At 40.8% G+C, this 23,291-nt stretch overlaps 1 protein-coding gene across 5 annotated transcripts in view; it reads right to left on the reverse strand.

Moving 5' to 3' along the window:
• Window positions 1-17,252, reverse strand: part of ACBD6 (acyl-CoA binding domain containing 6) — a 205,881-nt gene extending 188,629 nt beyond the window's left edge. For 2 of the 5 annotated variants that reach the window (XM_027565486.1, XM_027565487.1), the window contains exons 1-3: window positions 16,693-17,252; window positions 9,606-9,670; window positions 6,277-6,373 (exon numbers count right to left, since the gene is read on the reverse strand). In XM_027565486.1, the coding sequence (XP_027421287.1) occupies window positions 6,277-6,373; window positions 9,606-9,670; window positions 16,693-16,914 (384 nt within the window). In that variant the 5' untranslated portion in view covers window positions 16,915-17,252. The remainder of the gene's footprint in view (window positions 1-6,276; window positions 6,374-9,605; window positions 9,671-16,692) is intronic. The other 3 variants (XM_027565488.1, XM_027565489.1, XM_027565485.1) reach the window with 2 other exon arrangements.
• Window positions 17,253-23,291: the final 6,039 nt, after the last annotated feature.

Below are 23,291 nucleotides of genomic sequence, written 5' to 3' on the forward strand. Positions count from 1 at the left end.
CCTGGAGAATCCCAGGAACGGGGGAGCCTGGTGGGCTGCTGTCTATGGGGTCACACAGAGTCGGACACAACTGAAGTGACTTAGCAGCAGCATTATTCAGGTATGTCTGCTGAAAGGGCATAGAAGCAATGACGCCCTAGCAGAAATGAGCATACTCAACACCCAGACTTTGCTTTCTAAATACCATTCTCTACTAAAAGGAACCAAAGGGGGAAAGCCAATTCTAGGGTGAGGACAGAGAAAGCAGAAGATAAACCTATGGAGTGAGTTGAATTGTGTCCTCTCCCCTACAAAGACACATCCACGTCTAACCCCAGATATCTGAGAATGAGGCCTTATTTAGAAACAAGGTCTTTGCAGATGTTATCAGGTTAAGATGAGGCATACAGTCAACTAATATTTGACAAGGGAGCCCAGACTACTCAATGAAAAGGACAGTCTCTTCAGTAAATGGTGTTGGGAAAAAGACACCTATCTTATACTGCTGCTAAGTCACTTCAGTCGTGTCCGACTCTGTGCAACCCCATAGACGGCAGCCCACCAGGCTCCCCCGTCCCTGGGATTCTCCAGGCAAGAACACTGGAGTGGGTTGCCATTTCCTTCTCCAATGCATGAAAGGGAAAAGTGAAAGTGAAGTTGCTCAGTCACGTCTGACTCTTAGCGACCCCACGGACTGCAGCCTACCAGGCTCCTCCATCCATGGGGTTTTCCAGGCAAGAGTACTGGAGTGGGGTGCCATTGCCTTCTCCAGTGTGTGTACCTTAAATTTATAAAATATGTCAGTTACATCTCAATAAAGCTAGGGGTAAAAGTTAAGATGAGGTTTAAGGCGAGCCCTAAATCCAATGACAAGTTGTCTAAATAAGAGAAAGTAAGGGCAATCTGGATAGAGACACAGGGGGAAAAGGCCATGTGAGCAGAGATAGAAACTGGAGCTATCCCGCCACAAACTAAGGACTCTCTGAGACCACCAGAAGTACTGGTAGAGGCAAGGAAGGACTCTTCCCTGAAGCTTTCAAAGAGAGCATGGCTCTGCTAACACCGTCATTTCAGGCCTCCTGTACTGTGAGAGAGTTTCTGCTGTTTTAAACTACAAACTACTAGTTTGTGGTACTTTGCTATGGCAACCCTAGGAGACTAATACAGCCTGAAACACGCCAGAAAGAAAAGTGTTCAAAGAATGATGGGGACATATCAAAAGGACATGGGAGCCATCTTGAATGGCTTTCAGTGGCCAAACGATGGTAATTGATATTACTACTGAATAAAATACAAATCTATGAATATATTCTTGACTATAATGGGTGAGGCAATCAACCAGGGGCCCTGAGCACATTTCATGTTCAGTATGCCAGGCTCTGACTACTTCTATCTTGGCCATTTCTCAGGGTTGTGTGTAGAGTAAGCCACCATCAGGGATGAGGTAATTTCTTCCACACCCCTGAAAAATAGCAGGTTTGCTGCTCCCTGCTATGAAAGTGATGAGTCCCCAAAGCTCGGTGCTCCTTCCCTATGGCACAACCCACTGTATGCAGGAATCCATCTAGGCCCACCTGTGTCATCCCTGTGGGATTTAGGGGACACAAGAATGTGAAGCAAATCCAACAAAGCTCATGTTGTTTGCCATGCCAGGAATAATACAGTCCTTTGGCTCGGACCCAGGAGTCTTGTAACTCTGCCAGTATGTAAGAAACAGTAATAGGCTATCTTATTAGCTTGTAAGTAGGGCAGAATCCTTTCACAGTTTTTGGAAATGAGTAAATAAGTAAATAGGGGAGAAGGGAAAGCCCATCCTCACAGTGGCATGCCAAATAATAAATGCAGAAGGAATGATGGAGTTAGAATACCGTTAATGGATATTAAAACTAGTGGGTGAAATCTGATTAGGAAGAGGATATTTACAGTCTTAGAATATCACCCCACAAATTACTCATTAATTTCAAAGGGGGCAGGGAGAAATGTTATAGTGGAGAAAGCAAGTGATTAAAGTTAATATAACCGATTTGGGGACAAACAGACATCATGTATCTTCTGGTATAATACACAAAGAAGGACACAATTCTGTGGTATTCCTTCCAAAAATGTAATGATCCAAATCTAATCACGAGGAAACATCAGACAAACCCAAATTGAGAGCCAGTCTACAAACTAACTGGCCTATACTCTTCAAAGACATGACAGTCAAGAAGGAAAGGCTGAGAAACCACTGCAGATTAAAGGAGACTAAAGAGACATGGCAGCTAGATGCAATGCATGATCCTGGATTGGACGATTGATCAGAATTTTTTTAAAAAACTATGAAAGACATTTTAGATATATGATAAACTGGAATATGGACTATGAATTTGACAATAATATTGAATGAATGTTAAAATTCCTGATTTTGAGAAAAGAGAATCATTGTTACTTGTCAGTAGGAATGTAAATTGGTATAGCCATGAAGGAAACATTATGGGTTCTTCAAAAAATTAAAAATAGAACTCCCATATGATCCAGGAATCTGACCTCAGGGTATACATATAAAGGAAATGAAATCAGAACCTCAGACATCTGGTCTCTCATTGTTTATTGAGCATTATTCACAATAGCCAAAATACGGAAAGACCTGAGTGTCCATGTATGGACAAACGTATAAACAAGACGTGTTGTGTGTGTATATACACACAAACAACAGAACATTATTTAGCCATGAGAAAAAAGGAAATCCTGCCATTTATGACAATACAGATGAACTGGGAGGACATCATGCTAAGAAAAATAAGCCAGACAGAGAAAGACAAATATTACATGATCTCACTTTATAGGTAGAGTCTAAAAAATGAAAAAGTCAAATTCATAGATGCAGAAAATAGAATGGTGTTTACCCCTGGCTAGGGAAAATGGGGAGATACTGGTCAAAGGGTACAAAGTTGCAGTTCTGTAGGATGATTAAGTCCACTACAGGCATAATGACTACAGTTATTAATACTGTATTGAATATTGGAAATATGCTAAGAGAGCAAATATCAGGTGCTCTTCTCATACACACAGAGAGAAAAGGTGACTATGAGAGATGATATATTAGTTAGTTCAACTATAGTAATCATTTCACTATGTATATACACATAAATCATGTTGTATACCTTAAATATACATTTATAATTTTTATCTTAACACATATGTACACATACATCTACATACACACACATATGCATGCCTTATAGGAACTCTTGACACCAAAAAAAAAAAACCAATACCCAATTTTGATAATGGCAGTATAGTTATGTCACATAGAGTCGGACACGACTGAAGCGACTTAGCAGAAGTAGCAGCAGTAGCAGCAGCAATGTATTGAAGTATTAAGCAGTAAAAGGACATGATGTCTATAACTTCTCTAAAATGGTTCAAAAATAATAAAATAATTCAGAGGAAACCTATTTATATGTATGTACATGTAGACAGAAAATGATAAAACAAGAGAAACAACTGGCATAACTAGACAAATGCCATCTAAGAGTTTCTTGTGCTCTTAAAACTTTAAAAAAGTTATATCAAGACATCATTGTACTATTATTAGTTACCAATAAACACACTAATTAATAACAATGTATTCTATACGTGAAATTTGCTTAGAGAGTAGATTTCAAGTGTTCTCACCATAGACACACACAAAAAAACATGATCAATATGGGAGGCGATGGATAAGGTATTTAAGGTACGAAATCATAAATTCTGTTACTTATCAAAAGTTATAAACTCAAATGCCTACGTAAGAAGTTTAGCAAGATGGTTCTAGCTCAGGATCTCTCATGAGGTTTTGGGTGTTTTTTGGGAGTATAGTTGCTTTATACTACTATAGTTGCTTTATACAGTCTCTGCTGTACAGCAAAGTGAATCAGCCATACGTATATCCTCTTTTGGGGATTTTCTTCCCATTTAGGTTACCACAGAGCACCAAGTAGAGTTCCCTGTGCTATAAAGTAGGTTCCCCTTAATTATCTATTTCATACAAAGTATTGTTGTATGTCGGAGAAGGCAATAGCACTCCACTCCAGTACTCTTGCCTGGAAAATCCCATGGACGGAGGAGCCTGGCAGGCTGCAGTCCATGGGGTGGCGAAGAGTTGGACATGACTGAGCGACTTCACTTTCACGCACTGGAGAAGGAAATGGCAACCCATGCCAGTGTTCTTGCCTGGAGAATCCCAGGGACGGGGGAGCCTGGTGGGCTGCCGTCTATGGGGTCGCACAGAGTCGGACATGACTGAAGTGACTTAGCAGCAGCAGCAGCAGTGTTGTATGTCAATCCCAATCTCCCAATTCATCCACTCCCCCATCACTCCCTCCCCACATGCTTTTTTCTAATACACATAATGTCAGCTATGGGACAGAGAGCAGAGTGGTAAAGAGTGGGGATCTGGACTTATACAGGCATAGGTCCAAATCCCAGCAATATCATTTATTAGCTGGCTAATCTTGGCAAGTAGTCTTAAAATTCTTAAGAAGATTTCAAAGGGCAATATATGCAAAGAACACATTCAGCATGACAGTTGTTATTATTTCATCATCTTTAGAAGCAAATATCAAAAGAAAATGATTCTTTTAACCTAAAAGAAAATGATTCTCTTAACCTAAAACAAAATGAACTAAATATCAAACCTCTTGAGATTGAGATTAGGGTCCGGCCCCATACCAATCAAAAACATGTGGGGTTAAAAGCTATGAGTCAAAGGTACCAGCTCAGAGTGTTTAAACTAAAAATTAAAATGTAAAGGAAATATAAAATTTCTCTTTACAACTAGATTATGATGTTAACATATTTTTAGAATCATGTATTAAAGAATCATTTTTACTTGAAAAGTATGTATCTGTTCTGTTTGGTTCTGTTTGGTTTACTCGAGTTTCATAAATTAAGTAGGTAAGATATATATATATTTTTAAAACATCCTTAATGTCTAGTTTCCATAAGGAAGAACTACCTTAACTACATGGACTGTGCAGGCATCTGTAATAGTCATGGTTAATGGAATTTTACTTAGTAATTAAGGCTTTGAAGATAAGAAGCCATAAATTCTGTCATTTATCAAAAGTTATAAACTCAAATGCCTACATAAAGCCAGGCAATCAGAAACAGTCAAGTATAAGTCAATAGAGAAGAACTGAGACCACAGTGGCTGGACCTGAAGAGTAAGGACTCACTTAAAGGCATGCAAATTCAAGTCTTGTTTTTGTTTTTTTTTAAATATTGTGCCATCTGTATTCAGGCTGAGTTCAGTTCAGAGAGGCACTTGTTCTTACCACTGAATTTCAGATTTTTAAGTCCTTTTACAACCTTTATGGTATATATCTGTACACTGATGATGTTTTATAGTAGTCATATCATTAGAGATATTCTAAGTTGGTTATCTTTCCCACTTTGTACTCATAATTAAGATATATTTTTATATGTCATAATATTTACATCTTTAAGGTTCCTTATAATTCTGACATTTTAAGATTCTATCGCTGATTCCATCCTTCATACTGGTAATAAATATCTAATAATGAAACAAGTGCCCCCAAAGTCCAAAGTAATCTCTTCTTCCACTGGATACCTTAGCACTCACCTCATTATTTTATACTATTACTCTATTTTTCATATGTTTTATCTTCTATAATATACCTTGTGAAAGTGAAAGTCGCTCAGTCGTGTCCAACTCTTTGCGACCCCATGGCCTATACAGTCCATGGAATTCTTCAGGCCAGAATACTGGAGTGGGTAGCCATTCCCTTCTCCGGGGGATCTTCCCGACCCAGGGATCAAACCCAGGCCTCCCGTATTGCAGGCAGATTCTTTACCAGCTGAGCTATCAGGGAAGCCTTATAATGTACCTTACAGTACATAATAGCAGAAGGTGTGTCATTCACATTTTACCCCTATCGATAAGCATTTTGCACTTGCATAGAAGGTGTTCACAAAAAAAGAAAAAAAAAGAAGAGAATCCTATCATTTCTCAATAATATGATCACAAGTTAAACTCTTTCAAATTCTAAAATGAACTGAGCTTTTGCATGATTTACAATTATGCTTTTAAAAATTCTCCACAATTCAGAGTTCTCAGTATCAGTAGCTGGCTATATGAACATATAAGCAATAGTATTTTTAGATAGATAAATATTACAATAACTTTATAATCTTCCTATTTGAGAAAATAAAACTCAAAGGATGTTACTTAAGCCTACAGCTTAGTTTTAACATTTATTTGAGAGAAAGATGGTGTTTTTTTGGAAAGTGTTATTTATAATCATTAAGTCTTACCTGAGGATTCCAACTTGGATCTAATTTTTTAACTACAGCAATATATTCCTGCATTGCTTGGCTGGGGCTTGAATCACCAAGAGCTTTCCATGCTTCCCTGTAGTAATATCCAAAATGGTCTATCATTAATTATGTAAGAAACACAGACAGTATATTTCTTGTTATTATTAAGAAAAAGGCACACGTTTTAATGGTCACAAGATGTAATAAGCCACAGACGCACAGCCTTCTCTTTTTGCCTTTACATTGGTCCATAGCAATACAGACCTTATCAGCCCACCTAAGGAGCCCTTTTAGACACTTTTCCCTCTAATCACCCTACCCATGAAATTTTAAAATATATATTGCATATTTGTCGAATTTAAGAAGACATAAACTATTGTAATATCTAAGATTTTAAAACTCCCTCAAACCCAAATTTCACCCCTGCTGAGAACACACGGTCTACAGACAATAGGAGTAGTTCCCATCTAATGAATTAACTGTGTTTATGGCATTTCAATAATGTGTTCACTATTCATCACATAAAACAGTATTCTGTGGGAAATGCTTCAAACTTTTTTTTTTTTTTTAAACTTATTTTAAGATCTGAGAAATACACCTTCCCCTCCTGCTGTTATCTCATCTCTAAGCTGCCAGTAGTAGATCCTGAGGCCTTGGGCAGGGACTTCAAAAGTGAGGGGGCAGCGAAGACAGAAGAGAGTACTAATTAATGAGAAGGCAGGGACTTCCTGCAGTTCAGTAACCAAGAGCAATATTTCAGTCCTGAGCCCCCTTCTGCACTTTCCTTTTCTTCTTTTCTGCCAGCTGCTAGATCAGCCCTCCTTCTTGGCTTTTCCTGCCAATTCTTTCTACCTCCAAGTGGGAGGTACAGTCACTGATCCACTGTAAAAGGTAACTCAGTCTCAGAGTTTTCCCGTTACCTTCCTGCTCTTATCACGGACAGAACATCTTTCTGAGGTTACCTAAATTTATTTTTAATCTCTTGAAATTTACTTGTATACATTGTAACACTTTACCCCAAATATACATTCTTCAAAGTAAAGAAATTTCATTATTTAATACTATTAAACAAATGTACGGAGAAGGCGATGGCACCCCACTCCAGTACTCTTGCCTGGAAAATCCCATGGATGGAGGAGCCTGGTAGGCTGCAGTCCATGGGGTCGCTAAGAGTCAGACACGACTGAGCGACTTCACTTCCACTTTTCACTTTCATGCATTGGAGAAGGAAATGGCAACCCACTCCAGTGTTCTTGCCTGAAGAATCCCAGGGACGGGGGAGGCTGGTGGGCTGCCGTCTATGGGGTCGCACAGAGTCAGACACGACTGAAGCGACCTAGCAGCAGCAGCAAACAAATGTATATGAACTGTATTTAGATTTCCCCAAAATATTCTTTATAGCTTTCTTTTTCCAGATGAGGAGCCAATCAAGACTCACACATAACACTGAGTTTCAAGTATGTTTAGTCTTTTTGTCTTCCATGATACTGATATTTTTTTTAACAGTTCGAACCAGGTGTTTTTTAAAACATCTTTCAATTTGCATTTGTCTGATTGTTTCCTCACCTAGAGAGTTTTCTTGCCAAAAATGATTAATCATGATTAGAATCAGGTGAAATATTTGGCAAGCGCAACATATAGGTGAAATGTCCTTTACAATTCATCACATCAGGGGCACATGACAGCAGTTCATCCCATCCTTAGTGATAAGAGTCAGGATTTAGTACAAGCAGTGTCTCCAGGTTTTCTCTTTGTAATTAATAATTAAACTCTTATTGTGTGAACTCAGATTGTGTGAATGTTGTTCCCAAGTTGTTTTTCATCTAATGGTTTTAGCATCTATTGATGATTCTTGCCTGAATTATTATAATTGTAAAGTCTAAACTTTTAAAAACTACTAAAAACAATGAAAAAATAGGAAAACACAGGGGAGAAAGTAATGGTGAACTTATAATTCATAAATTAAAAAATGCACAAAATATGCATCAGGTAGTCTTATAACAGTAATAAAATGCCAGTCAGAGAACTATCGGAGAAGGCAATGGCACCCCACTCCAGTACTCTTGCCTGGAAAATCCCATGGACGGAGGAGCCTGGTAGGCTGCAGTCCATGGGGTCGCTAAGAGTCAGACACGACTGAGCGACTTCACTTTCACTTTTCACTTTCATGCATTAGAAAAGGAAATGGCAATCCACGCCAGTGTTCTTGCCTGGAGAATCCCAGGGACGGGGGAGCCTGGTGGGCTGCCGTCTATGGGGTCGCACAGAGTCGGACATGACTGAAGCGACGTAGCAGCAGCAGAGAACTATTTGTTGTCATCAGCATAGGAAGCTTGAGCCAGAAAGAAAATCAAAGCACAGCTTCCTTCACTGAGAATGCTCTATACAAAAGAAGTCAGCTGAACTAAATAATTGTGCTTAATGACATTATGGATTTGCATTCAGGTTCAAACTCTACATTTCCTCACAGCTGGGTGACAAACAGTTCCCAGACAGGCAACTTGTTCAGGGAACCACATTTTGAGGAGCACTGCTCTAGAAAGAATGTGAGAAACCAGTTGTAGTTCTTCTCTCTACAACCATATTTCACCTTTTCTTTTTAAACCTTTCCTTCTCTACTTTTAATTTCAGGCGGATGCTCCAAAGTCCTTTCTTCTGTAAGTTTCCCTATTGTATATGATTTCTCTCTTTTCACTTAAGGTAGGAGGATATAAGGCCTCATATGACAGGATGTAATCTCTGAATTATAATTAAAAACAAAAAAATTCTAGGAGGGCATAGTCTTTCTATGGATTCAGGAAAGAAGCAGGCTCAGTATCTATTTTTCTTTCTCCCTGTGCTCAAGAGGTTATTAGAAGTACTTCTTTACCATGGTAGGCAAGGAACGGAAGAGCATTAGAGATGAGGAGAAAAAACTGGGGAAGGAAAAAAAGAGTAAAATATGGGGATTTACCCTGCTCTTCTCCCTTCCCATCCTCCAGAACTTCTTCCAAGATCCCTCCAGAGAGAAGTGGTGACCCATTAGGGGCTGTATGATAAGGAAGGAAAATTTCAAGCAACAGCTCTTACAGTCACTCTCTAAGAAGTGATTCATATGTGAGGAATGTATGAACTACTTATATACCAACATCAAAGCATAAGAATCCTTTAGGAGACTTATCTAAAATCGGCTTCTTTTAATCTCTCTCCCAACTGCCTGTCATTAGCACTGCCTACAGCAGAAAGAGATTAATATAAAAATAATTCTTTAATCTGCTCACTACTTTCTAATTCCTAAACACCTAAACCCTTTACAACAACCACATTAGATCCCAAGAATTTCTTACCATTTTTGCTTTCCTTCAAAGTCAAAGAAGCTTGGTTTAGGTGTATTGCAATTTCCAACTTTGACCTAAATGAAGGGGGTGGGCAGAGATAAAACCAAGAACTTATTTTTCAAAAAACTGCCTGAGAAACTTTTAATTTTTAAATCTATTATGTATACTTTGTAACTATAGGTTAGAAAATATCTACAACTATATAAAATAATAAAATGTAACATACTTTGCAAAAGCAAACCAAAAAAATAAACTTTAAATGGAGGCTGCTTTGGCTTATTGCATAAAACAACCGTTAACTAGCAGTATAACACATTTAAAAAATGAATGATAAACAGTTACATTCCTAAATTAGACAAATTGTGTATATATATATAAAACAAATTATAGATTTTGTAATCATGCTACCACTTACAATGTAGAATAATTTTAAAATATGCAATAAACAAGCTTTAAAGTACAGTTTATCAGAATTCATCATACAGTCTGTTGATGCTGATTCTCAACACTATCCACATTTTTTCTCTCTCAAACTCCAGAATAAAACACACTATTTTCAAGTTTATGAAACTAGTCAGTATAAATTTAGATGCTAAAAGCCATGAAAAAATTTCAAGGCTCTCAACAACAAATTCTATAAATTCTATCTATTCCACAATAATCTTCTCTTGTTCATGGTCAATATTTATTTTTAATCCTCAAACACTTGTAGTTAAACTACACAGTGATTATTTGCATTATGAATAAGCATAAATGAAATTCACACAAGTTAGACTTTACTGCACACCTTGATTCCCCCTGGCACAAGTAATCTCCCTTTCTGATGAACTCTCACAACACTTTCTCTCTCTCTGTGATGGCACTTTTCACATTTCCCTTGTGTTAGCGAGGTTTGTGTAGTCTCATCTTTCTACAAGAATAAAGTCTCTCAGAAACTATTCTTAACCCACCCATTGCACATAGCATAGTGTCTAACTGAAGGCAGTAAAAAAAAAAAAAAAAAAAAAAGTTTGTTGCATATGGAATGTATACATTAGGCATGTGTTCAACACAATACCTACCCACTATCTCCCTAAAGCTAAATACCACAATCTGAACCCTACCTACTTCTCTGGGACCTTCCCACTACCTCCTAATACTCCTAACACATGCATTTTGCTAAAATCAAACTGATAGTCCACTCATTAACCAGACTGGTCTACTCAACTGCCTTAAGGATTTTCATTTTTATTCTATTTTTCTCACATTATTTCCCTCAACTGAAAAGTCCTCACCTTCTTCCCTCCACTTTTCAAAATGCTCCTTTCAGTACCACTGAAGGTTCAGATTCTAAGGAACCCTTTCAGTCTATAATGATCTCATTCAGCTCTGATTTCCTAATAACTGTCATCTCTATTATCTGCTTAGTAATTAATCGCATGGCTCTCTGGTCATTATTAAAATGTACAGTGACACAGGGGCAGTCCAGTGAGGAAGGGACAGGAAGAAGAAAGATGAAAGAGCAGGAGCTGCATTTCTTAAACAATCACCATAAACCAAAAGCTTCACATAAGTCAAAGGAGCCACACAACAATCCTGTTAGGCTTGTCGTTACGTACTCATTCTATAAATGAGTACAGAGAAGCTGAGGAGGATTGTCACTGCTCACAGATTTATAAATCTTGAATCAGGAGTCAAGACTTGACTCCAGGACTGACATCAAAGTCCAATACTCCTCTACTAGACATCACTCGGTTTCGTATGCTATATAGAATCCAGGCTTCCATTCTGGCATCTCTAAAATCACTTGAACGACTGGACTGTTAGAAATATGAAATGAGATAAACTATTAGGTATCATAAAAATAGCAATTACTTTGTGTTTTTTCGTCCAGACAACAGCCAGTGGCAGAAACAAATGCCAATGCCTATCCTTCATTTCTCCCACAGTGACAGAAGTCTCAGCCAGACACAAGATCATTGAGCTGAACATTTTACGTGACTGTGCAACTTCCGCCCAGGTCCAGGGAACTGGATGTGTGTAAAAATGATATAAATATCTTCCTTAAAAAGTAAGAGGGACTTGTTCTTCCCTTTCTCTCTGCCTAGGCTAGAACTGATCATGGAAAGATCTTACTGCAGCAGTTCTAAAACTTTCTGGTCTTGTAACCCCTTTACACTCTTAGAGACTGAGCCCCCCAAAGAGTTTTTGTTTATGTGGATTATATTGATCAATATTTACCAGATTAGAAATGAAAATATATTTTAAAATGTGAATTAATTTTAAAAATAATAAACTTGTTACATGTTAACATAAATAACAAAATTAATAAATAACAAAAAATAACTATATATTTTAAGGCAAAAAAATATTTAGTGAGAAAAGTGACACTGTTTTACATTTTACAAATCTCTTTACTATCTGAATAGAAGGCAGGTGTATTCTACTTCTGCATTCAGTCTATTGTGATACATTATTTTAGATGAAGAAAGCAACTTCACACAGATACATTGTTAGAAAAGACAGAAGTATTTTAGTAGCATTTTGAGATAATTGTAGATATTCTTCTTTGATATCACACCAAATCTCAACAAGTAGCAGTTTCTTCAAGGATAGCTTCTTAAAGATTCTTCCCTGGTGGCTTAGATGGTAAAGCATCTGCCCACAATGTGGGAGACCTGGGTTCAATCCCTGGGTCTGGAAGAACCCCTGGAGAAGGAAATGGCAACCCACCCCAGTATTCTTGCCTGAAAAATCCCATGGATGGAGGGGCCTGGCAGGCTACAGTCTATGGGGTCGCAAAGGATCAGACACGACTGAGCAACTTCACTTTCTTTTCTTTCTTTCACAATGTGGAATCTGAAGCCACATCAACAAATTTTGTATACTGTTACATTAAAATCCATTGGTCTGACTCGCATACTTTGAATGCATCTTCTATCCACACGTAATTTGTAACTTCATTCCCTGCAACATCTGAAAATAGTTCACTGAGTTGTGCAGATCTTCCAAATGTTGACCTATTTCATTACACACACAACAGTAAAAGTTCACAATCACTAAAGCTAGCACTAATCTATCAAAAACATTTTTTAGTATTAGGAACCTGTCAAGATCAGGTGGCAGGTACAGATTTTCCAAACCTAATTTTCACTTCAAGGCTCAAATGTTGTCACTGGCAACAAATACCAGCAGTTGTTTTCCTTTAAGTGACAGTCTGACTTCTCTTTTTCAAGAAACTGTATGCCAAATACTCAAGCTTGAATAAGCATAGTTTATCTGTAAGTTGCTATATTAAGTTAAAATTATGTATGTTGAGAAAAGTGGGTAGCTCAACTTGCAACTCAAAATTTACACAGGCGTTTTTCTTCAAAACAGCCAACAATAATTCAGTATGCAGGAGACATATTTTGTGTGTACCCCTATTTTATCACACACAACATTAAAAAGACTTGTATTCAAGAGTTAAAATTAAATAAAATCAGTAATGTTTACTGCTTTATCAAAGGCATTTTAAAGTGAAACTGGCCTTTTTCTTTTTAAATTCATCAGTCAGTTCAGTTCAGTCGCTCAGTCATGTCCGACTCTTTGCAACCTCATGAACCGCAGCACGCCAGGCCTCCCTGTCCATCACCAACTCCCGGAGTTTACCCAAACTCATGTCCATTGAGTCAGCGATGCCATCTAACCATCTCATCCTCTGTTGTCCCCTTCTCCTCCTGCCCTCTATCTTTCCCAACATCAGGGTCTTTTCAAATGAATCAGCTCTTCGCATCAGGTGGCCAAAATATTGGAGTTTCAGCTTCAACATCAGTCCTTCCAATGAATATTCAGGACTGATTTCCTTTAGGATGGACTGGATGGATCTCCTTGCAGTCCAAGGGACTCTCAAGAGTCTTCTCCAACACCACAGTTCAAAAGCATCAATTCTTCCGCGCTCGGCTTTCTTTACAGTCCAACTTAAATTCAGAGTACACAGTGGTTTAAAAAAAAAGTTAAAAAATACTACTGCTGCCACTGCCTTGATTCACGCTAACACATCAGCAGTTTTATCCACCATGACAGCACAGAAGAAAGGCAAATACAAACATACCTCGTTTTATTGCACTTTGCTTTATTGTGCTTTGCAGATACTGCATTTTTCACAAATTGAAGGTCTGTGCATACCCTGTATCAAGCAAGTTTATTGCAACCATTTTCCCAATAGCATTAGCTCACTTCATGTCTCTAGGTCACATTTTGCTAATTCTCCCAGTATATCAAACCCTCCACTAGCAAGATTACAAGTCATTGAAGGCTCAGACGATGGTTAGCACTTTTTAGCAATAAAGTATTTTTCAACTGAGGTATGTACATGTTTTTAGACATAAGGCTACTGCACACTTAATAGACTACAGTATAGTGGAGACATAACTTTTATATTGGAGAAGGAAACGGCACCCCACTCCAGTATTCTTGCCTGGAGAATTCCATGGACGGAGGGGCCTTGTAGGCTACACTCCACGGGGTCTCAAAGAGTCGGATGTAACTGAGCAATGAACACTTCAGCTTTCATGTGCATTGGGAAACCAAAAAATTCCTGTGACTCACTTTATTGTGATATCTGCTTCATTGCAGTGGTCTAGAACCAAACACTCGTATCTCTGAGGTATGCCTGTATTGTCTTAGTATTATTATGAAAATAGTTTTGACTTTATATTCTCTGAAGTCTGAGGGATTCTCAGGGGGGGTCTGTAGACCACAGTTGGAGAACGGCTGCCCTAGAGAATGGCTAACCTACAAGACAGAAAAAGACTGAGCCCCTGGCTGATTACATGAAGCGGAGCACCCTATCAGCCTAGATCAGCCACCTCTAGCCCATTATCTGAGATGAAAATAAAAGTTCAGCAGCTGAGCCGGTATCCTGACACAGAAGCTTTTGTATTCCCAAATTCAAAGAACAGTTCTGGATCCAGAAAAGACTGGATAAATAAAACTACAGAATTCTAGGACCTCATTAGTAACACATTTCAAATCATTAGATAATGAATCCTAAGCTATGAAACAGAGTTATAAAATGTAGCACTTTAACAGAGCATCACCTAAACTCTGTTGTCTCTGATATATACATGATATTTTCAGGGCCCCTGAAACAGACTGTTTCAACCAAGGTTGCCAATGGTAAATGCCAGTGAATCAAGTGTACCCAGGTTAAAGTAGGAAGATGTGTTGACTATCCCCACTTGTGCTGGTGCTGAAGGCTCCTCAACAGGAGTTTGAAATTTTCACTGTCCTTGGGTTTTCACAGGTGTCAGCCAGTTCCCTTTTGTTGGCACAGTGCAGGCTGATGAACGTTAACTGCTGTGATCTTTTTGAAACCACTAAAAGATGCTAGTGGAACCACTGGCTTATCTGAGACTAAGAGAACTATTATGTTAGGTAAGGTTAGGTCTCTGCCTGAGAAAACAATGTTCACAGCTCAGTTTATTTTTAGCCTTCTCCTGCTGACAAAATAGAGTGTTATTTGGAATAGAAAGTGAAATTATTTCATGAGAAAAGCCGATTTTATGAGAAATGTAATTATTTTACGACAAATTTTGATCCACTATGCAGGAATTATATTGAACTCTCAACTCTGTTATTCTATCAAAGACTTCTATTTTTAATACCGCCACAGAATTCTGATAGACACAAAATATTTAGAAGAGACTGATGAACACTGAATGTCCTAACATCCCTAAGTAAGCATAATCTTATTCTCCAGTTCTCTAGTAATTATTCTCTCATAATGAGGAATTTTATTTCCAGATACAGAATATCTCTAAACACTCTAATGCCAAGAGGGTGATGAATGCACACCTCTTCCAGACTATCTGGATGAAGTACACCTGAGACAGAATGGTTTAGCAGCTGGCAGGTGATGATAGTTCACTGATGACTTGGTATCAGATATTTAACGATGCTGATGCTAATACCAATAAAGATATGTCATAGAGAGGAAAACAATGTTTCTTGGAAATGTGGAGAAAATTAGTCTTATCCTGCCCAGAGAATTATCAGTCAGCCATGTTACTTGTCCAAACACAATGCTCAATAAATTCTTGTGAAATAATTGAAAGTCTCATTGTAATGTTATTAGGACAGGACTAATAACCAAAGAGAAAACAGATACCCAGAACTTTTGCAAGAGAAAAAATTCTGAGGCCAATTCAGGGGCAATTTTCATTGAACACTATAATTTATATCATTTATCCCTACAACTACATCTCTCAGGTCACTTTAACTGATATTCATCGATCTTCAAAAGAATCTTCATCTCAAGTCAGTATATTCAGTTTATGGTACAGAGGGACCCCCACAACTATTTCTTTTTAAAGAATATAAGGGGAAACAGATAACAAGAGGCATAAAATGGACTATTATTCAGAACTCCATTGCTTCCTGTGTTCCAAAAGCTGGAGTCTTCCTCAACTTTTAACCCTTGTTGGCAGCTTTTCACATGTTTAAATCTAAACTCCTCAGGTAACTTTTGTAAATCTCTTGATGGCAAGTATCATGATGTTTTTGCTTCTCTGGATCCCCCACAGGTGTAACTCCCAAGTGTTTTACTATAAAATATGCTAAACAAGTATTGTTGATTATGATGAAGCGCTAATTTTCCAACCCAATTACTCTCTGAGGTTAATAAAAGGTGTGCCATATGACATTATTGTATTTCCATACCTCCAGGTAATTTCAGAGCCTTAGACTCGGGAGCTACAAGCTAGTTCTGGTTCTGATTGTTTACCCATTTTGTAAATGTTCTGAAGCTGATGAAGGGCATAAGGGCAAGGTCACTAAACAAGTCGGGAAAGCCCCAGAAAAACTGTCCCTCAGTAAACAAGTCGGGAAAGACCCAGAAAAACTGTCTCTCAGTGTCAGCTAAATATTGCTCCTAGGATAGCAGACAGGTCCTTTCGCTGTCCAAAACGAAGCTAATCCTTAGATGATTAAACACACACACACACACACACACACACACACACACACAAACTTCATTATACCTGACCATTAACCAAGCACTTTCACCATCTGTTTTTGGCGGAAAGAGAAGGCTTACGGTCACGCTCCGGCACCCAGCCCTTCCCTGCTACTTTACCTGCTTGTACCTGGCATACAGGTACAAGAGCTGCTCCCTGCTGGCCACTTGCACCAGGCCTTGGAGGTGCTCTGCAGCCTTCTCAAACAGCTCTGGCAGACTCCTGGATGCCTCGATCTTGGGGCTCTGGAGGGATTCCACATCCCCGGAGTCGTCCCCGGAGCTCAGCTCTCCGCCACTGTCGCCCGTGGTGGCCCCCGAGGGCAGGAATGACGAGGCCATGCGTCCGCCTGTCTTCTGGACCAGGTTTGACGCCTGCGTGGGGGCCTGGCCCACCAGTCCCGAGCTCAAGTCGCACCCAACTCACCTAACCCGAGCTCCCTCGCTTAACTCAGCCTCGCTCCCTCTATCCCCCTGGTCTCCCTGGGCGTGCAGGGAGGTCCCCGGCACCCTCTGCTGCTCTCCCCCGCTGCCCGGTCTCTTCCGGCTTCCCCAGGCTAACAGGGAGCTCGGGCTAGCCCAGATCGCTCCCGCGGCGCGGGGGTCTACGAGCAGCACAGCAAGGGGTCCCGGAACAAGGGCGGCGGGGGGCGGGCGGGCGACAGGCGCCTGGGGGCGTGGCGGGGGCGTGGCGAGGGCGTGGCGAGCGCTGGGCTGCCTGCACGCCGAGCACGCGCCCTGGGTTCCGCACTCCAGCCAGTTCCGCTGTGGGCCGTAGAAGTGTGGGGGAACTTATGGGACCGCGCTGGGCTAACGCTGCTTGGAGAAACTGTCCTCAAACGTTGAGGTGTCCGTTAGTCGTTTCGTTGAAAATACCGGATCCCATTCTCGGGTTAGGCCTTCTAGAGTGGGGAAGGAGGCCGTGTATTTCAGAGTGTATCGGTAGAAGTGGAGTCCTGGGAAACTTGAGCTGAGGACGAAGGTTCCGCCTGAGCCCGCCTCCCCGGGTTTTGTGTCCCTGTGCTGTGCCTAGTCGTTCAGTCGTGTCCGACTCTGCGACCTGATGGACTGTAGCCCGTTAGGCTCCTCTGTCCATGGGGATTCTCCAGGCAAAAATATCAGACTGGGTTGCCATGCCTCTTCCAGGGTATCTTCCCAACCCAGGGATCGAACCTTGTCTCCCTCATTACAAGAGGATTTTTTTTTTTTTTTTTTTTTTTTTACCGTCTGAGCCACCTCGAGCGGCCCCCAAAGGTCCTTGGATGTCTGCATCCGTTGCTGGAGAGTTTGGTTTTAACTTGAATAGTGAAAGAGAATTTGGGAGATTGGGCCATCAGTTCAGTCTCTCCGTGTCTTGCTTTGCACGCATTCATAACCATCATCTGTCAGAGGTTTAGGGAACCCCTTCCCCAGTGCCCTTAGCACGATGCTCCTTCCCAGCTCAGCCTTTGCCACTGTGCTTTGGCAGACCCTGAGAAATGAAGCCGAAAATGCCCTGCATAGTTCTGCTCTATAGGAGCTTAGGAAACTGCAAAAAAAACTATGACATGATTATAATAGTGTCAAAGGAAATAATTAATAACCAATCTGTAGTAACACTAGAAGAGAGTTTTATTTGGGCAGAACTGGGAGAAATATCAATAACCTCAGATATGCTGATGACACGCAACTAACAAGCCTCTTGATGAGAGTGAAAGAGGAGAGTGAAAAAGTTGGCTTAAAGCTCAACATTCAGAAAACGAAGATCATGGCATCTGGTCCCATCACTTCATGGGAAATAGATGGGGAAACAGTGGAAACAGTGTCAGACTTTATTTTGGGGGGCTCCAAAATCACTGCAGATAGTGACTGCAGCCATGAAATTAAAAGACGCTTACTCCTTGGAAGAAAAGTTATCAGATAAACCTAGAGAGCATATTCAAAAGCAGAGACATTCCTTTGCCAACAAAGGTCCGTCTAGTCAAGGCTATGGGTTTTCCAGTGGTCATGTATGGATGTGAGAGTTGGACTGTGAAGAAAGCTGAGCGCCGAAGAATGGATGCTTTTGAACTGTGGTGTTGGAGAAGACTCCTGAGAGTCCCTTGGACTGCAAGGAGATCCAACCAGTCCATTCTGAAGGAGATCAGTCCTGGGTGTTCACTGGAAGGACTGATGCTGAAGCTGAAACTCCAGTACTTTAGCCACCTCATGCGAAGAGTTGACTCATTGGAAAAGACTCTGATGCTGGGAGGGACTGGGGGCAGGAGGAGAAGGGGAAGACAGAGGATGAGATGGCTGGATGGCATCACCGACTTGATGGACGTGAGTCTGAGTGAACTCCGGGAGTTGGTGATGGACAGGGAGGCCTGGTGTGCTGCGATTCATGGGGCCACAAAGAGTCGGACATGACTGAGAGACTGAACTGAACTGAACTGAACTGAGGACCTTAGTCAACCTCTCAGTAGCTCTGAGGAACTGACCCAGAAAAGCATGGTTTTCAGCAGTTTTGTATCTTTTCAGAATAAAGAACATCAAACCTGGTAGGAATACATTATCTCACAGTTCAAAAAAAAGACAGAAAAGACAGATTAGCTTGTACACACCAAATCAGTATGGCTCTGGCACCTAGGAAAGAAGAAGCCTTATCATTGAAGGAGTAGTAGAATTGATGTCCCAGAAAGGGAGGCGTTTATCTCTATCTTCAAAGGGGACTTTTTTTTTTAAATTCTGGACAGTGCAGCCTTTCTTCAGTAATTAAAGCAGATGTACAATGCATGTTTGATGGAGTACAAGATTTGCTGTTGTAGTTGGCATAAGTGAAAGTAGTGAAAGTGTTAACCGCTCAGTTGGCATGCCCACACCTCAGTATGTGAAAATTTCTTCCATCAATAGTTAAGTTTTACTGAGTGGTTATTGTGTCCTCTTGTTCTTGTTCAGTCACCCAGTCACGTCCGACTCTGAGACCCTGTGGACTGCAGCACACCAGGCCTCCCTGTCCCTCACCATCTCCTGGAATTTGTCCAAGTTCATGTTCATTACATCGGTGATGCCGTCTAGCCATCTTCTCTAATGCCCTCTTCTCCTACTGCCCTCAATCTTTCCCAACATCAGGGACTTTTCCAGTGAGTTATCTGTTCACATCAGATGACCAAAATACTGGAGCATCAGCTTCAGCATCGGTAAAAATTCCAGTGAATAGTCAACAAACAGTGCTTTTTGATAGAAGAAAACAACAAAAGGGAAAAGACTAGAGATCTCTTCAGGAAAATTGGAAACATTAAGGGAGCATTCTGCCCAAGATGTGCAGAATAAAGCATAAAAATGGTAGAGACCTAATAGATGCTAAAGAGATCAAGAAGAGATGGAAAGAATACATGGAAGAACCGTGTAAAAAAGATCTTAATGAACTGGATTACTATGATGTTGTGGTTAGTCACCCAGAACCAGACATTCTGGAGAGCAAAGTCAAGTGGGCCTTAAGAAACACTGCTGTTAATAAAGCTAGGGGATTCGATGAAATTCTAGCAGAAATAATCAAGTCCCTAAAGGATGATGCCATCAAAGTTTTGCATTCGTTATGTCACCAAATCGGAAGACCCAGCAGTGGCCACAAGACTGGAAAAGGTCAATCCTCATCCTAACTCCCAAGAAGGGTACCAAAGAATGTGCTGAACATGGGGCAGTTGCACTGATTTCCCACGCTAGTAAGTGAAGTTGCTCAGTTGTGTCCGACTCTTTGCAATCCCATGGACTGTAGCCTACCAGGCTCCTCCGTCCATGGAATTTTTCAGGCAAGAATACTGGAGTGGGTTGCCATTAAAATCTTGCATGCTAGGCTTCAGCATTATGTGAACTAAGAAATTCCAGATGTCCAAGCTAGGTTTAGAAAAGGAAGAGGAACTAGAGATCAAATTGCCAACATTCGCTGGATTATAGAGAAAGCAAGGGAATTTCAGAAAAACATCTATCTCTGTTTCATTGACTACGCTAAGCCTTTGACTGTGCGGATCATTGAAAAACTGTGGGAAGATCTTAGATGGAAATACCAGACCATCTTACCTGTCTCCTGAGAAACCTGTATGCAGGTCAAGAAGCAGTAGTTGAAACCTTGTATGGGACAACTGATCGGTTCAAGATCAAGAAGAAAGTATGACAGGGCTGTCTGCTGTCACCCTGTTTGTTTAACGTGTATGCTGAGCACATCATGAGAAATACCAGACTGGATGATTACAAGCTGGAATCAAGATAGGCGGGAGAAACATCAACAACCTCAGATATGCAGATGATACCACTCTAATGGCCGAAGGCAAAGAGCCTCTTGATGAGGATGAAGGAGGAGAATGAAAGAGCCAGCTTAAAACTAAATATTTAAAAAAAACTAAGATCATGGCATCCAGCCCCATAACTGCATGGCAAATAGAAGGGGAAAAGGTGGAAGCAGTTACAGATTTCCTCCTCTTGGGCTCCAAAATCACTGCGGACAGTGACTGCAGTCATGAAATCAGAAGACCATTGCTTCTTGGCAGGAAAGCGATGACAAACTTAGTGTTTTGAAAAGCAGAGACATTACTCTGCCGACAAAGGTCCATATAGTCAAGGCTATGGTCTTCCCAGTGGTCACATACAGTTGTGAGAACTGGACCGTAAAGAAGGCAGAATGCCAGAGAATCGACGCCTTCAGACCATGGTGCTGGAGAAGACTCTTTGCGACCACTTGGACTGTAGCCTTCCAGGGTCCTCTGATGATGGAATTCTCCAGGTGAGACTACTGGAGTGTGTTGCCATTTCCTTATCCAGGGGATCTTCCCAACCCAGGAATTGAACCCAGGTCTCTTGCTCTTCGGGCAGATTCTTTACCATCTCAGCCACCAGGGAAGCCCCTATTATGTCCTAAGTGCTGTTAAAAAATAAAACAAAAACAGAATATTCATCTAGTTCTCAAAACATTCTAATAATCACCATCAGAGTGGTACAAAGAAAGTGTTGTAAAGAATGGCTATTCCCCATGTGGGGTTAGGCTTTAGATGGGTAGGCAGAGAAAGGGTAGACAGGATGAGAGAAGAGAAAAGGCAGGAGGGGAGAAAGCCTGAATCAGGATTCAACAAACATTCCTGGAGTATCCCAGTTGGGCCACTGTTAGTCCCTGCCTTCAGAGTACTCATGATCCACTCAAGGGATGGCTGATGAACAAAACCTTGCCTTTAGAAAAGGGATAATAGTAACTTACTGAATCCCTTCCTATTTAAGGGACTTAGCCCTTAGTGCTTAAGGTTTAGTTCAGTTCAGTTCAGTGACTCAGTCACGTCCGACTCTTTGTGACCCCATAAATTGCAGCACGCCAGGCTTCCCTGTCCATCACCAACTCCCGGAGTTCACTCAAACTCATGTCCATCAAGTCGGTGATGCCATCCAGCCATCTCATCCTCTGTCGTCCCCTTCTCCTCCTGCCCCCAGTCCCTGCCAGCATCAGTCTTTTCCAATGAGTCAGCTCTTCACATGAGGTGGCCAAAGTACTGGAGTTTCAGCTTCAGCATCAGTCCTTCCAGTGAACACCCAGGACTGACCTCCTTTAGAATGGACTGGTTGGATCTCCTTGCAGTCCAAGGGATTCTCAAGAGTCTTCTCCAACACCACAGCTCAAAAGCATCCATTCTTCTGTGCTCAGCTTTCTTCACAGTCCAACTCTCACATCCATACATGACCACTGGAAAACCCATAGCCTTGACTAGATGGACCTTTGTTGGAAAAGTAATGTCTCTGCTTTTGAATATGCTCTCTAGGTTGGTCATAACTTTTCTTCCAAGGAGTAAGTGTCTTTTAATTTCATGGCTGCAATCACCATCTGCAGTGATTTTGGAGCCCCAAAAAATAAAGTCTGACACTGTTTCCACGGTTTCCCCATCTATTTCTTATGAAGTGATGGAAGAAGATGCCATGATCTTAGTTTTCTGAATACTGAGCTTTAAGCCAACTTTTTCACTCTCCTCTTTCACTTTCATCAAGAGGCTTTTTAGTTCCTCTTCACTTTCTGCCATAAGGGTCGTGTCATCTGCATATCTGAGGTTACTGATATTTCTCCTGGGAATCTTGATTCCAGCTTATGCTTCTTCCAGCCCAGGTTTCTTATGATGTACTCTGCTGCTGCTGCTGCTGCTGCTGCTAAGTCACTTCAGTCGTGTCCGACTCTGTGCAACCTCATAGACAGCAGCCCAGGAGGCTCCCCTGTCCCTGGGATTCTCCAGGCAAGAATACTGGAGTGGGTTGCCAATTTCCTTCTCCAATGCATGAAAGTGAAAAGTGAAAGTGAAGTCGCTCAGTCGTGTCCGACTCTTAGTGACCTCATGGACTGCAGCCTACCAGGCTCCTCCACATATGGGATTTTCCAGGCAAGAGTACTGGAGTGGGTTGCGATTGCCTTCAGCATATATAAGTTAAATAAGCAGGGTGACAATATACAGCCTTGATGTACTCCTTTTCCTATTTGGAACCAGTCTGTTCCATGTCCAGTTCTAACTGTTGCTTCCTGACCTGCATACACATTTCTCAAGAGGCAGGTCAGGTGGTCTGGTATTCCCATCTCTTTCAGAAATTTCCACAGTTTATTGTGATCCACAAGTCAAAGGCTTTGGCATAGTCAATAAAGCAGAAATGGATGTTTTTCTGGAACTCTCTTGCTTTTTTGATGATCCAGTGGATGTTGGCAATTTGATCTCTGGTTCCTCTGCCTTTTCAAAAAACAG

Source organism: Bos indicus x Bos taurus, chromosome 16 (assembly GCF_003369695.1).
Source record: "Bos indicus x Bos taurus breed Angus x Brahman F1 hybrid chromosome 16, Bos_hybrid_MaternalHap_v2.0, whole genome shotgun sequence".
Taxonomy (NCBI): Eukaryota; Metazoa; Chordata; class Mammalia; order Artiodactyla; family Bovidae; genus Bos; species Bos indicus x Bos taurus.